At 40.2% G+C, this 16,430-nt stretch overlaps 1 protein-coding gene across 3 annotated transcripts in view; it reads right to left on the bottom strand.

Moving 5' to 3' along the window:
• The window catches only part of NDC80 (NDC80, kinetochore complex component), a 29,008-nt gene that overhangs the window by 12,034 nt on the left and 544 nt on the right, over positions 1–16,430 (bottom strand). For all 3 annotated transcript variants that reach the window (XM_006030107.2, XM_006030108.2, XM_025211677.1), the window contains exons 2-11: positions 10,917–11,024; positions 10,202–10,288; positions 8,316–8,439; positions 7,978–8,150; positions 6,328–6,430; positions 5,111–5,200; positions 3,051–3,144; positions 2,011–2,117; positions 847–991; positions 380–585 (exon numbers count right to left, since the gene is read on the bottom strand). In XM_006030107.2, coding sequence (XP_006030169.1) covers positions 380–585; positions 847–991; positions 2,011–2,117; positions 3,051–3,144; positions 5,111–5,200; positions 6,328–6,430; positions 7,978–8,150; positions 8,316–8,439; positions 10,202–10,288; positions 10,917–11,014 — 1,227 coding nt within the window. In that variant the 5' untranslated portion in view covers positions 11,015–11,024. The remainder of the gene's footprint in view (positions 1–379; positions 586–846; positions 992–2,010; positions 2,118–3,050; positions 3,145–5,110; positions 5,201–6,327; positions 6,431–7,977; positions 8,151–8,315; positions 8,440–10,201; positions 10,289–10,916; positions 11,025–16,430) is intronic.

Raw genomic sequence — 16,430 nt, forward strand, 5'->3', positions numbered from 1 at the left:
AGAAAGAGTCATCAATATTGTTATCTTATATTTTTTAGTAAACATGGTATATTGTTGGTTCAATAAAAGATATTAACCTCAGAAACCCTTGCCTCTGCTAACCTTATTAACTTATTTGCTGCTTTAACATCAGTGATTGAGAGCTGTACAATATTCCTCCTTTCACTCTTGATGAATAACTATATGAAAAGACAACTTCCCCTACACACAAAATAGGTAGTGAGGCAGAGGAAGAGGGTTCAAAAGAATACTAAACAGGTACTATTTTATCATTTTTCATCTAAGATATTCCTGATACTGTTGAATTCATTAGGAAAGAGTTTTTAATTTCAGTTTTAAGAATGACAACTGCCTTTCAAACAGTAGCAGTTTCACATACCGCCTCTTTGCCTCTAGCATATTTTAGCTCCTCATTCCACAACAAGTGTTGTTCTGCTTCCAGCTCCTTAGTCAGTTTGTTGATAGTTTGCTGCAACTCATTTCTTTCATGATTTATTCTCTTAATGTCTGCAACCGAGTACTTTTGGTTCTCAAATATGTGCTGGAGGCGAGCATTTTCTTGCTTCATTGCTTCAACTTTTATTTCTGAGAGTACAAAACCATTTGTTAAAACTACTGTGACCACAGAAGAAAAATCCTTGTCTATGCATTAAAAAAAAGGCAGGCACATTTTAGCCCAAGAACTAATCATCCATGTACAGAGTGGCTACAAGTCATATAATATCTTTATTTCACATTTGTTTGGGAAAGTCTCCCTTTGAGATGTGGACAGTATACACGTCTCTTACAGCAGTAAGACAGCTGTTTATTAGCTTGGTCAAGCATTTGTGACTTATGTTTTCTTACCTGCTGCTTCAAATTCCTCATTAATGCCTTTCAGTTTCTGGTCAAGGACGGCTGCATGAGACTCGAGATTAGCTAAGTAAGCCTGGTATTTCTGAACATCTGCTTGCAAAGAAGATTTCACTTTTCGTAGTGAAACTAAACGATCCTGTGGGGAAGGGGGATTGGCAAATGAAACAACTACCTTCTCAATTAATCTATACAAATAACTACTACTATAGAAATAGTTCAACTTTATAAGAACAGTGCGATTACAGACAACATTGAGCTACATGAGATTTCCATTTGAACACCCTCATTTTAGATATCTGTAGCAATTGATTTAAAGTAAAATCTATCTAAAGCTGTTTTTAAGCCTAAACATTTCATTCTGAGAGCCTCCAACATCTACTTATATTACAGTAACACCTAGGAGTCCAAATCAACACTAGTGGCTAATGTAACATTATTAGATGCATCGTATAGATAAGTAGTAAGAGAGTTCTGCTTCAGATAATTCAAATTTGATGGTTTGGTAAGGCTAAAAAACAAACAAACAAACAAACAAACAAACAAACAAACAAGGGAGAAGGTAGAAAACCAAGGAAACATTTAAAATGAGCACATTTGGAACAGCAAGCGGTACTCTTAGATGCCTGCCTAAACAGACACTACACTAATTTAAGTTTACCAGCAACAAAACTAACTTTTCAAACATAAAACTTTCCCAGAAATGGTAAAACATCTGGACCTATACATTCTTCCCTACAAAAGAATCCTAGATAATCTACCCTAAACTAACTGTAAGGAATTCTTTTGAAGTTCCTTAGTGCCTACACTGAAGTCTGGAGAAACAGTGCTTAAAATTTTGTTAGCTAAAATTTTGAATGATACGAAATCTTTGAACTTATGTGAAAATACCTGCACAATACTAAACTGTGACTGAAAATTCCCCAGTAAATGTTTCATATTACATTGGTTTTAGAACAAACGATACATAGACCAAGTTAGATTATGAATTCTGGAACAGGAAGAAGTGTTTAGATTCTATTGGTTTCCTATTCTTATTAGTGTATCAATGTCTTTTTTTTTTTTTTTTTAATTAAAAGCAGCAGAGTGCTGAAAACAAAATTCAGAGTCAAGCTTAAAACACAACTTAACATTGCTCATACAGCTATGTTTACTCACTGGCTCACTTTCTCTCTCTTTCTCCAGTCTTGCAATCTCTTCATTTAACCTTTTGTTTTCTGCTTCCAGAGCCTCCACCTGGAATTCATCTGCATTAAACAAATCCTCTGAAAAACAAAAACGAAATGAAACAAAAGATTGTCTTTAAATAGCCTAGAACATCAGCATCCATACCAAATGATACCCGTCTCCTTGACAAGACTTAAAATGGAAGCTAAAACTATAAGAATGCTCATCACACAATACAGGAGATGGACAAAAAGGTTATTTAAAAATTGTTCAGGCAAACAAAATTCAAACAGAAGCTGAGATCTGAGTGACGGGTTCCAGGAAACAAGTGTTTCAAATTTTTTGGTCATATATACTATGCTATTAGAATGATCATGTCATGACGGATATCTTCTCCCAGCTTCTGATGGTGGACAGTTGCATGATCTCTGTGTTATCAGTATGTGCTTGTATTAAAGAGACAAACAAACAAGAAAACCTGAACAGCTGTAGTTTTATTTTCTCCTTCTGTTCTTCTAATTCTGCTTTTGTCCCACATGCTTCTCTGCAGTTACAGCCATCTCTTCCCTTGCTCCCTGCCTATGATGAACATCTACCCGCTTGCCTTTTCTGAAGATTTCACACTGTTGCCACAATTTGTTTTCTTGCCAGCAGCAGTCAACTTCAAATCTGACTGGTGGTCCTCATTTGAGGTCTCCTACACAAACAGAAGCCACTGGCACAAGGAACAAAGTGCTGTCCTTGTTTCTATAAGCTCTGTATTAGATTTCTGGAGATGATAGAAACAGTAAAGTCAGCACTACAACCTGCCAGTTTCCTGAGAACCATCAGAAAGCATGATGGCTATTTGCAGTGGTGTTGGGGAGAAGGAACTAACAACCTTTTATCCGTAAATGGAACAAGTCTGATGTTGAAATGAGAGAGCCAAACATGGAAAAAACTAGTCACTTTACACAGAACAGCTTTATTTTAACTAAAAGAATTTCTGGCAACCTAAATTAAACAAACAAAACCAAAACAGAAAACCTTACTTAGCTTCGACTGCACTTCTGCATCAAATTCCTCATAAGTGTCTCCACCCTTCATAAAGTGCTCATAGCACTTTACAGTATAGTCCAAGAAAAGCTGGAAAAAAAATGTAAACTTTCAGGAAGAGCCAAGAGATGGAAAAACCTGGACATACAGTTCCACTCACCAAATGGAACATTTTAAATAAGAAGAAAACCTGTTACCAGCTTGATTATTAAATGCTATCTATCTTACAACGCACAGTGACAGGGCCCAAACCATGACCCTAATATTTTAAAACTAAAAAAAGACACTTCACACTTCAGCCAACCAACCAAGGGAAAACTAGATCTCAGAACATTACCATTTTCTGTTAATTCTCTTTGGCTGTTTCTCAATTAGTTTGAATGAGACAGGGTAGTAGAATGGTGCAAGGAAGCTGTTCTTAATGCAGGGAATAGTATGAAAGAAGGTACAAAGATGAAAATGTGAAAAACCAAGAAATTGGTGAGAGGCAACAGACTGAAATGGACAGCAGGCAAAAAACAAACAGTAGTAAGTAGAAGAACTACTCAGAAATTTGAAGATGAGGTTTTAATGTTCGACTTTCATAAAAGTCAGAACTGATAGGATTTAAAATTGAAAGCCACCTTCTTCATGGACTGGAGGCAAACAAAGAAAGAAGTCAGGAAGCATAAAGTTGGCTGTTGTGACAATATGATCGAGGCATGATGGATAAGGATTCCATAGAACATGATGGGGAGAAGGATAAGTTAGACCAAAATGGGTAAAGAGCAGTTATAGTGGAAGGAGGAGACAAAATTGGAGTAGCAGTTAGCAGATACATGCAAGAAACATTTGGAGGAAAAGTGAACAGAGGATGTGTCCACACATGCAGGCACGTGCACTTGCAGCAGCTCAAATAGGAGTGGCACAAATTTGAACTAGGGATTACTGCCTCAGCGCACGTGCACAGACAAGCACTTTGGTGTGGGGCAAGTTGTGCCAGTTGGGGGAAAATAACCGTGCCCAGCTCCTCCTGGTTCTGCAGCCAGGGCGGGAGCTATAGCCTAGGGTCAGCACCTGTGCTGGCCCCAGCAGTATAAAAAGCTGCCCTGGCAAGTAGCTCAGGGCTACTTGCTGTCAGGAGCTTCTGGGGCCCAGCCAATTGGTATCTGGGGACACTACCTCTTGCGCCAGCTGGACTGCTGCAGCAGCCCTAACCGAGAGTTCCTTGCACCCTCTACCCGCTGCAGCAGTCTGACAGTGGGGGCTGCTGCCACCTGTGACAGCATGTGACCCCAAGGCTACACACCTGCTAGACCCGGATGGGGACTGCACAGCCGCAGCAGAGGTATTTTTAGTGAAAAAAAATAGGGTAATCGGGCCTTGGTTCAGGAACCAATCCCACATTTATAACATTGTTTCTTATGAGAAAATTGGTTCCGAGTTACGTTTCAACTTAAGATGCAGTTTTTAGGAACCAATTGTGTTGCAAGTCTGAGGACTGCCTGTATAGAAACTCATTATTGGGGGAAGTAGTAAATATGCTAGCCTGGAAGTAGTCTTGCATTCAGGTAAATATGGTAGCTTGATGGACTAAAATAAAAACTTCTCTATCCAGATTTGATAGCCAGTCTCTATTCACAGGTGGAACCATTAAGATGGCCTTGACTCTCATTCAGGGAATTAGTTTATCACTAATTTATCCATGCCTAGAAGAGAAGGGAAACGGGCAATTTGTTTCCCTCCCCCCATCCCACTGCACAATAATGAAGACTCTTGAGTACTGCACCTCTGAGAGGGCAATTAAGCTTATATAGCAAACATTATTCAGTACAATTTTCTATCATTTGGAAAATAAGGAGTAGTCCAATCTTGCTCTATCAAAGATAATTTACATTATGCTAAATTGCTTTCTGAAGAAAGCATTGAGAATATAAGACTGGAAAAAAAAAAAAACAAAACCAAAAAGAGGCTATAAACTAGTTTAGTGTGATTTTTATGTTTACAGGTTACACTGTTCCATGACAGTATCCTGAAGAACACAGATGAAGCATTATCAGCAAATGAGTTATGGTACCTTGTTATGTACAATTCCATTTTCTGTCTCTCCTCCCCAGCCTTGTGCTTCATCAAATGATGGTGCATTTTCCCTCATGGCACAGTATATCTAGAGGAGATAAATGACTACTTTAAACAGCCCATACAAAAGTTATGTAGGAGAGCAAAACTTCTGAAGACATCCAGTAACTCCTGTGTCAGAATTTTGTTAAGTTTGTCATTTGAGAGATGCTGGCAGGCAGCCCCCACACTGAAGCACCCTCATGCCCCAGCCAGTCACATTGGCGTCTTCATGTTCAGTGCTGTGGAGCCTCACAGGCCTGCACATGTAGATGTGAGACGTTTAGTGAGGAGCTAATTAGTCTACTTTGCAGTAAACATCTCAGACATTAAACTAACAGGATTAGTCATTTATGTTGCTCCAATTCAGAAATGTATCTACCAAGGGAGATTCTGGTCCAGTGGCACTAACTCTGCATCCCTCAAACAACAAACGTAACAGGACTTGTTCTACAGCCAGTCCCTCCACAGCACGTTGAACCGGGTCGGAGCAGCCCCAGGCTGGCTGGCTGGCAGGCTGACCCCCCCACCCAAGTTCCCTGCCAGCTAGGGCTGCTACAAATTGGGCTCAATGTGCTGTGCCAGGCACACACAAACGTGGTGCCCAGGAGCAATAAACTCCAGCTTGATATAAGTGTAGGTGCACCCAGTAAAAACAAAACTACACTAGTTATCTCCCACATGTGAACCAAATGCACTCTTGCAACTACGAACACTGGAAGTTTAAAGGTGGGATTTTCAGGAATGCTTCTCTTGTGTAAGAGCATGCAACCAGTTGTCTGGCATGCATACCTAAGTTTTTAATGAAAATCCTGCCCATAGAGTTTAAATTTAGGAGAAGCAGTGATAGGTTCACAAGGAAAACTTCTTTGTAGCAAGTTGATTTTGAGTCCTAACATACAGATTAATTTAATCATATTTTTAAGCATTCAAATATTTGGCACAGCAACATCTTTTGAGTGCAGGCATTCATCAAAATCATAAATTAACAAGTCATTTTATATAGCATTACAAGTCATAAGGCTGAGAGCTAGTTTACAGTAACACAACAAATATCTTGCATTTTCTTTAAATATCCCAAGTAGCATATTGGCAAAACAAAGTCATTAAGAGGCCTCTTATGAAACTAATATTCTATTCAAAAGCCAGTGGAGGCTCAGATAAATCAGATAGTACCTTAATACAATCAATTAACCAAACCAAAGCTGCAACAATCTGTGGCCATGTGTGTGGTGCTCCCACTGTGTACATAGAACTTTTTGATAATACAAAAGGATACCTACAAAGAAAGAAAAAGCTTGATCAGGATGACTTTCCCATAACAGACAAGATAGAGCTCTTTCACATATCTCCAGGTTCACCTTGCCTATAAGAAGAAAGCAACCTAGATTCTCCTATATATCTGAAACAGAACATTAACCCACAATGACAGGGCTGCAATATTCTTTTGGTGCGAGGAGGTAGCTATTTGTTGCATATACAAAGATTCTGTTGGGACCAGAAAGGGTAATGCCATGCTAAATATTAACTGGTTCCCTATCCCATCCTAGTTTACTGGACACATTTTCTGCTTTCTGATCATGAAGAAATCTCTTAGTTCTTATTCTTCTAGGCTGCTGTCACCTCACAGAGCAGATGCTACTCTGAAAAATTCTCCCATTTTCTGTCCCAGGCTTATCTTCGCTGCCCCCTGCAATAAGCATAAATAACGGCATGAGAGACCAGCAGAGAGGCCTGTGAAGGACAGTTCTACAGAAGGGAGGACTGGTGTGGTACAGCTGTATGATGCCCAAATTTTCCATGCTGCCCCAGGCTAGGTCATACCTTCCCAGGACAGATTATGGGCCAGATCTATTCCACAGACCCTTAAGTAGCTGACCCTGGACTTAAGAATTAAAAGGGTAAGGAGCTTAAGACGACTTGCTGGTAAATGGACAAAGTTTCAAATGCAAGTGTCAATTAATGTAACTGTCAGCTTGAACATTTAAAATGAATGATTTAACTACCCTTCCAGCCCAGGCAACCAGATCACACTGAAATTTTTCACTTGGGATTGGATACCATGTTTTTGTCATTGTATTTTTTTTTCTTTTTAAATCAGGCTCTAAAGCAAAAAAGATAACTATTATGGAGACAAGTAGAGGTGCATCGATGCATCGGACCGATATAAATAAAATTGGCCATACTGGAAATCAGCCCAATGGGGCCGATAATTTGGCTAATAGATTTCATAGACACTAGGGCTGGAAGGAACTCACTAGGGCTGGAAGGGGAAGATCATCGAGTCCAGCCCCATTTTCTTTATACTGATGTGAAGGTTGGAGCGGGGGGAGGAAATGGGACTGACACCTTGTCTTGGATTTGGGTAAGTATGGTAATTCTTTGGTGGGTGTAGGAGGGGTATCTTGCTGGTTTTGTTTTCTTCTCTTGGCTACTGAAATATATTAGGAGAAACTAAATTACTAGACCCTGGAAGAAGTCTTTTTTTTTTTTTTTTTTAAATCTAGGACACTGTAATTCCACACCTGAAGTGGAATGCTTAAGTCTACTATGAATAAAGCTGTTTGCACAGCTTAAAAAAGTTTCCAGGAAAGTTTCCAACATAAACATTTCTCTCATTCTATAAACCCAGACATCAACAGCACCACGCTACTGCCAGGAAATTAAAATGTGAAATCAATTATTAAGTCTGATTATTTCATGCAACTTATTTTAATTTTAGTGAGTAAAGTGAAAACAAACCAAACACATATGTAACACTTCCTAAAACAGATCATATAGAAACAGGAGTAAAGAAATTGATAAGAACAAATGTTTTATATATACCCAAGCTCTTTAAAAATTCTGGGGATTTCCTCTTCAAACTTTGAATCAGGAAGCTCATAAGAAGGGCAGAGGAACCCATAGATAAAGGTGAAGATCTTTAAGAAGTCCTTAACTGATGGAGACTGGAGTGACTTCATGGAGACATTATGGGCGTAACCATTCTCAACAAGATACTGTAAAAAAAACAAACAAACAACAAAACAAAAACACATTTTTGTCACTAACATATCTGGTAGATGAGCATTGAAACAGAGTGTATGTTTGAGGTCAAGGAAAAACAGATTAAAATTAGCATCATTTGGATTAAAAGCAAACATTTAAAGAAAATAGTAAAATACCTCACAGAGCTGTCTGATACACTGCTGGACAAACGCTTTGTCATGAAGTGGCCTAGGATCCTTGATCTTTTCTGTACCAAACACACCAAACTGACTGTTACGCGATCCTCCAGGACCACTCGTTCTAGGAGGAAAAAAAAAAGGCAAGTTGTTATGATAGATCTGGAGGATCCATCCATGCAGAACTAATGAACTCTGCTTAAGCCCTAATTCTTACCTCATGCTCTTTTGCTAAGGGGGGGCTGCAGAGTATCTGTCTCCAAATAGAATAGCTATTGAAGTATATAAACATTCAAATAAATCATGCCTGTACAGAGCTTCAGGATGACTGTATCTTGGCTGAAGCCAGTGATCTCCAACTACTCAGCAGAGAGCTGTCATTTTAAGGGATGGAATCAATAGTCCTGAAAGGGCTACAAAATGACTCCCAGGGCATTGTTTGTGTATGCCTGATGTATGTTTACCAAAACAACTGCTATACTTCCAACTCAGCCAAGGACAAAGGACATGCAGGGGTCAGAGAAATGCTTCAAAACACCCTCAAGGCAAACATTAAGAAGAGTGGCATTGACACTACAAATTAGGAAAAATTATCTTGGGACAGGATTACATGGAAATGGCTTGAGAGAAGGTTCATATTACTTTGTGGAAAATCATCTCACCCTACAGACAGAAAAACATAAGCGGAAGGAAAGGAAACAAGACCAAGAAATCTGTGGCAGGGGGTCAGGCTAGATCTGTTCAGGTCCCTCCTGATCCTAGCTTCTATGAAACTATGTGGTCCAACGCTCCCTTTAACCACCACCTGTAGCATTTGCTAAAGAGGCTGCGGCTCTAGGATTGGTATTCTTAGCCATCAACAGGCTAATTTACAGCCCTTCACTTGACTTGTGGGAATGATCATCCTTGATCATGAGGGATTGCTGCCTGTAAGTGCTGAGTTAAGATAAAAACTTAGAAGCAGGTTTTCTGAGTGAGAGGGGACCTGTCAAAGCTGAAGGACCCTGATTATTGATGTCAGACAAAGTGATTTCATTTTTCAGAAAAGCTATTCATTAGGGAAGCAAGGTTCAGCGAAGCATATCTGGAATTCTGAAAAAACTGGGACTTTGGTTAGTTCTTTCTCACTGCATTCTTTGGTAGGGAATGGTATTATACATGGCTCTTGTTTCACACAGATATTTCACATGCTGTTTAAAGTGAAGAGTTATTTTTGGTTTTTAAGCAATCCTTTTGCAAAGTCTGCACATTATTGCATGAGAATGGAGCTCTGGAAAAAGACTACTGGGTGGTCAAGAAGGATGTCAGCAATAGTCTTGGGGGCCCAAGACTTCCTGTAGGGGTAACACACCTTCTGTGTGATGGAGAGGTAGAATCAGAGATGGCAGTGACCCCTGCAGCAGCAATGGAGGAGAAAAGGGAAGCAGCACCTGGACAACAAGCCCAGAGGCTGCCAGTTGGACATCCCTGCTTTAGCTCATTTCCCTGGGTCTTCCAAATGACCAGTAAAAAAAAAAAAAAAATCCATCTGAGGCCAGTGTGCAGTCAGTCCATTAAGAAGAGTTTTCCTACTGACCTCTTGTTACTGTACTTCTTATAAGGCAGAATAAGTCTACCTGAGAAGTTGCCAAGTCCTGCACTGCTGAACACTTGTGAGGGAAGGACAGACTGCTTAAATTGCTCCTGCTCTACAGTTGCATCAGGCTATTGATCAGGGAACCGAGAAAGGGCAAGGACATTGACCACAACCTGTAGATCCTCATGTGCTGCCCCAAACCCATTCACTTCCAGTAGATACAAATCTCCAGGGGAAAAAACGGATCACAGGAATCTTTGAAGAGTCATGAGTATTCTGTGATAGTGCAGAATCCTCAAGTTAGCCATACCTTTTTCCAAAAAAGCTGACTTTTCTTTCTGAGGTACCAGATGCAGGCTTGCTCAAGCTCAACTTCCCAAAGGTTGTTCGGTCTTGCCTTGAAAAGAAAATGTGTTTGTATAAATTTCTTGCAGTTCAATTATTTCATCTCTTGGCTCACTTAAGAAAACAAACACATACTGAAAATAAGCAGCAAGTTAAACTATTAGAATTAATTTATTAACAATGTTAACTAGTTGAAGACTGTCAGATGTAGAAAACACTTTTGTCAAATGATTTTATGAGCACTGATACAAAAGAGAGGTCAACTGTGAGTACTTAAAATGTTTAGATCTCAAAGTAACTATGCATTGACTATACTGCATACATCTGTACACAGTCTAGATCAGCATATTAAAAGTTAATCCCATGATGCAAATGATAGTTTAAGGGACAAATCCTGCAGAGACTTGAACACATATCTAATGCAAAAGTCAGAAGGTCAAAGTTCATCTTAAACCCAGTGGTGAGTGGGGTTAAAAGCACAAGTTTCTATAACCAGTGACATAGAAGGAAGCCATTAGGTTTGACTACCTTGACTAGGTACCTTTGAACTAGGTTAATGGGTACCAGTTCAAAGCCGAGTCCAAACTTACACGTCTGGATTCATGCCTTTGCTCTTCTCCTACCTAGATACACCTAACTTTATAGAAATCCATTCTGAATGGCACAATTGTAACACTTACCTTTGCGGTGTTTGTAACATCCTGTTGGAATCCTGAACTCTCAAGGGCATTGCAGACTGCCGACCGCTGCCACCGCTGGTACTTGAGCTCCGCCTCATTGTGGTTAAACTATGAAGCATAGTGCATTGGTTTTAGAGAAATATTTACAGCAGAGGTGGCCAGCCTAGAGCCTGCATGCCACAGGTGGCATGGGCAGTCTGTGTGTGTGGCATAAGGTAGATCAGGGAGGGGATGGCAGCACACCCACAGATACGGCAAGAAGCAGAAAGCAGGGCAAAAGACCAGGCAGAGGTAGGGGACTGGAGTGGCACTTGAGGCAAGTATGGAGTTAATTTGTGGCATACATGCCAAGAAGTTTGCTCCTCACTGATAACAGCATAACTGTTTTGTGAAAGCGCTGGGCTGAACTACATCCTATCAGTAGGCTAGAACAGCAATCTAATGGCACATTTCCTCCTTTAAAATAATAAAATTAATTGATTTAGCTATTGTGCTCCTGAAGTACACCTTCCAGATGTGATCTGCAAACTCAGGTAAGACAACACACATGCAAAAAGAGAATGTTACTAAAGGGCAACCCCCAGCCATTTCTTTAAGTGTTCACTAAGTGCAAAGCTCATTAACAGCAACACTAACATTAAATGAACTGTTTCGCAGGTAATCATTTCAGAAAAAGCATCTGGCCTTCATGACAACTCTACCAGTTCAGTTCATTTTATACATTCATTGGGATAGACATAGCAGTAGCATAGTTCCTAGCACTCTAGTAATAATCCCTGGGAGGGATGAGACTCCTGAAGTGCTCACCCACCCTACGGAGTCACAGAGCATGTTATCTCGATGGCCTTCCTAGAGGACCTTTGTGGCCTTATGTAGGCAGACACAGAGATTTGGGGCGGAAAAATTTCCCAGTGCTTTATTTTTCTGTGGGAAATTTTCCATTTCTAAAAATTCATTGTTTCATAAAATTCGTTAGTAACAACGAATGGATGCCAATATAATATTAGGCAAGCTTGGCAACTTCAAAGTTGTAATTAATGTTTTTCCAGGTTATTATGCCTAGAAAGTATGTGAGAGAATACATACATGTTTTATTGATTTGCAAACAGCAGGGTGAATACACTCACATAATCCAAACCAAAAATCAAGTTATGAATTCACCTAACTGGATGTGCAGGTCAAATCAAAACCAAAGCTAAAATTCTTATTTCATCTCAGACTAAAAGTGAGAGCAAAACCAAAACTAAAATGGTGATTAATTTGTGTTTCACTTTCAGTACAGCAAACACACGGAGCAGTGTCTCATTTCTTTTCTTGAACTAGGGAAAATGGAAGCGTTTGCATAAGATTTGTTAGTTTTTTTAGTCTTTTTGGTTTAAAGTAGTCATAACAATGCCTAATCAGAAAACAAACCCTAGTATGTGGCATCATTATAGTGAAGTTCAAGCCACTGAAGGAAGGAAGAAAGTTGGTAGATGTAAATATTGTGGGCAGGAATATGCTAACAATGCAACAAAAATGAAGAAAAATTTATAACACGTAGAAACTTTCCTGAAAGAGTACAAGCCAGATACAGAAAGCTAATACAACAAAGTAGAGGAACAACATCATCTGAGAAAAGTCTACTTCAGGAATCCTATGTAAGTAAACAAATTAATATGTTAAACAACACATAGCGTAGACTAGCATCTATATTGTTTTAAAACATTATAAATTAAAAAAATTGTTAATGCAAGTCTGGGCTATTATTTATTTATTTATTTAAAATATTTGTATCCAGCTTCTTTGCGCACACTAAGCAGTCAAAGTGGCTTAGGCATAACAATAACTTAAAAAAAAAATCATAATAGATAAATAGTTAACTATTTCAACTCAGCAGAGTGAACGTGGTCCTCTGGCCGATGGCAGAGGCCAGACTATACTTCCCTTTGGCTCTGCAGTCCCCAGGCAACTGAGCAGTAAGTTGAGCAGCAGTGTTCTTTCTGGCAGGGAGGGGGGAAGGCAAGCTCCCTGCCACTTCTTCTGATGCATGAAACCAGACTAGAATAGGCTAAAATAAAAATCTTTTCCCCCTTTTGTTGCAGGAACTTGGGAGATCAAGAAAAAGCAGATGAGACATTAGCTCAAGCTATATTTGCAAGTGGTACATCTCTTTCCATAACTGAAAATCAATACAGGAAGGAACATTACAAACTAATACGCCCATCATATAAGTTACTGTCATGTTATTGCTTATCACTTTCTCTCTTGAACATTATGTTAGCAACACCTAAACCAATATTCCTGAAAGCAATTACTACCAAATCTTCTCATTATATGGGTGAATACATTGCCAAATTACTGAATGAAGAGTTTGAAAGTGCAGGTCCCTCCAAGGTACAAACCCATGTAACTGATAATGCAAGTAACATGAAAGCTACATGGCAAATATTAAAGGCAAAGTATCCTCATTTAATAGTACAGTAAGAGCTCTGTTATCTGGTATCCCTTGGGAATGGGGGATGCTGGATAACAAAATATGCCAGTTAATTGAGTGGCCTGGGGCCCCCGCTTCTCCTTCCGCATCTGGGGTGTCCCGCTGCACCTCCTGCGGGCCCTATGGGACAGGGAGGCGGGGCCCCGTGCAGCCTATGTCATGTCCCTGGGCCATGGGGGCTCAGCAGTGCAGGCTGCTTTGCCCCAGGCCATGGGGGCTCGGAGAAACCGGAAGTGCCATGGTGGACAATTCCAGTTTCATTTTATCTTATAAGCTGGCATGCCAGTTAATTGAGCATGCTGGCTTGTAAGATAGCAGTTAACAGAATTTTTCCTGTATTTGGCTGTCTTGCTTGTGGGCTGAATCTTCTGGCAAAGACATAGTAAGTGTGAATACAATAAAGACAATATTGGCAAACTGCAAAGCAATTGTGAAGGTATTCAACAATCATCATTTGTTGCTAATCAGACCAAAGAAATTAAAGAAAGAGAGGAAGGGGAAGAAAAGTGCACTTTTATTGCCAGGAGAAACTAGATGGGGCTCAGGTACAAAGTGTTTAGTGTACATAGTTTGCTGTACACAAAGAACTGTTTGCAGTGTGCTTCAATAGATGACATAGTATCCCAGATTATTCCCATGAACATTCGGAAGCAGATTCTTGCCAATGATGTGTTCTGGGTTCGACTTCAAGGAGCATTCAATTTGCTACTACCACTTTCAGTGGCTATCAAGAAACTTGAAGGAGATACACCAAGCCCTTTAAATATTCCAGAGATATTCAGACAACTGAATAAAAATCTAATTGAGCTTTTGCCTCCTTTATCTCTGTCCAAAAAAGTAGTAGTAAAACAAATGTTTACTAAAAAATGTGAACCCGAAAGCTTGCTTAATAACTATTCTCCAACTATTTGGGTTGGTCTAATAAAAGATATCAGTCACCCAATGAACCTTGTCTACTAAAAAAATCTGAGTTTTGCTCTTATCCAGTTCATCTGGCAGCAAACCTTTTGGATGCTCAACGCAGAGGACAACATTTATCAGAAAATGAATTATCTACTGCTGTCAATACAATTACGGAAGTAGCTATGAATGTCCCCAACACTGATGAAACAGCTGTGATGATGGACATTGCCGAGCACCGTGCAAAAGAAAAAACTTTGGAGCAAAGACATCTTTTGGTGCACAGCAGAGAATATTTCTCCTCTCAAATGGTAGAAGGGATACTGTAACACCTGACTGTTGCCCAGGATTGCTCTAAGGATCCTAAGCATTCCACTAACAGCAGCTTCTTATGAACAGAACTGGAAGGCTTTCAGCTCAATCAGGACAAAAAAAGAATAGACTAACAAATGAACATACTGCTAAGCTTGTTTCTACTTCTCAACATCTCTTGCTTCTGGAGAATCAGTCAGAAGCACAATTAGTGACGCAGAACCATCCTTTAGTGAAAGAGAATCTGGTTCAAGTAGATCTGTATCAGATTTGCCTCAATTTGATTCTGAAATGGAACTAACAAGTAGTGCAAGTGATTCTACAGATAATGACAGTGAAACTGGGGGTGCCACAATGACCTCAGTGGAAGAGAGTTAAACTCTGTTGAAGCAGGCAAGTGGACAACTACAGCTTATCATGCACAGTTCTTTGGGTGTGCTAAAATTAGTGTGTCAACAGTTTTCAGTGCCTTTGGGTTTTTTGCTTGAATTTAAACAAACAATGTAAAGGAAGTACATGCTATTGTGTGTTGTCTTTACATCTTAGCAAGTATTCCAATAAAAACAATTTCTTTCCACATAAAGCTTTGAATTTGTTTGAATATAACATTTAAACCACATTAAGTGTGCTGTATGTCATTTTTTTCCTAATCAAATATTTCAGCTCAAATACTTGTGGCTATTGGGACATAAAATTAACACGAGGGTACTACTTTAGTTTTGTTTACTAAATATAAGTCAAATAAACATGCTAAATCAGATCTTGCTTTATTTAGGGCACTGGAAAATTTTCCAATTCAAAATTTTCCGGAAACCCACATCTCTGGGCAGAGATTTGGAGAGTATCACTTCAGCATGCGTTAATTAACATAATTCCTTCGCGTTTGCAGAGACCAATAAAGTAAATGCTGACATCTGACAAAGTATTGAACTGTATTGTAGCATTTCAATGGAATAGCTTACTTCACTGAGGATAACCTCAGAAACTGCCCAGGTAGAAGCAAGTAAGGCTCAGCCTCATGTGGAGCATTGCAGGGACAGCCACGCGAGGCAAGGGGAGCACAGCCAGGATGAGCCAGGCCAGTCTGGCTCTGTGTTGCATCATACGTGTCCGGGCCTTGTAGCCAGGACCTGCATGCTGCAGCTGAGACGGGACAGACAGGACTGGCTCCCCACCTGCCACCATCTTCCCCCCCCGCACCATAACACCCCACGCTACCAGAGGGCCCCCCCCCCCAGTCCTACACCCCGCAGCATATCCACACACACACCAACACCCTTCCACCCCCCCACCATACTCCCAAACACACCCACACCCTCTCATATCCATTCCCACATTATCCCCCACCCCTCCACCATATACCTTTTACTCCTACCCCTCCAAACCCCCTCCCACACTTCCTCACCCCCACCATATACCCCACTCCCTGTCCTCCCCCACATACCACATTCAGCATACCCACCCCCACCCCCCTAACCACACTACCCCCACATACACCCTGGACACAATATACGAGAAAGAGTGCAATTTGAGCTATTACACAATCACCTCTAGATATGCTACACAAACACACAAAATCGGGGCAAAAGTATTTTAAAAATAAAAATTAAAATAATATGATTTTTTTTCAGTTTCAAGGTGGCAATTTCCCCCTCCCAGAAGTACCTCTGGGGCAAGAGGAGGGACTTCTGGTCCCAAGACAGTGACCAGGAGGTGGGGCACCTGCCAGGGCTGTCCATACAGCCCTCAGGAACTCATTAAGCATCCCTCCAGCTGAAATAGTTGCCCACCCTCAGTCTAGCACCTTCCTCTTTCAAGCCCCCTTT

Source organism: Alligator sinensis, unplaced genomic scaffold (assembly GCF_000455745.1).
Source record: "Alligator sinensis unplaced genomic scaffold, ASM45574v1 scaffold318_1, whole genome shotgun sequence".
NCBI classification, from domain to species: domain Eukaryota; kingdom Metazoa; phylum Chordata; order Crocodylia; family Alligatoridae; genus Alligator; species Alligator sinensis.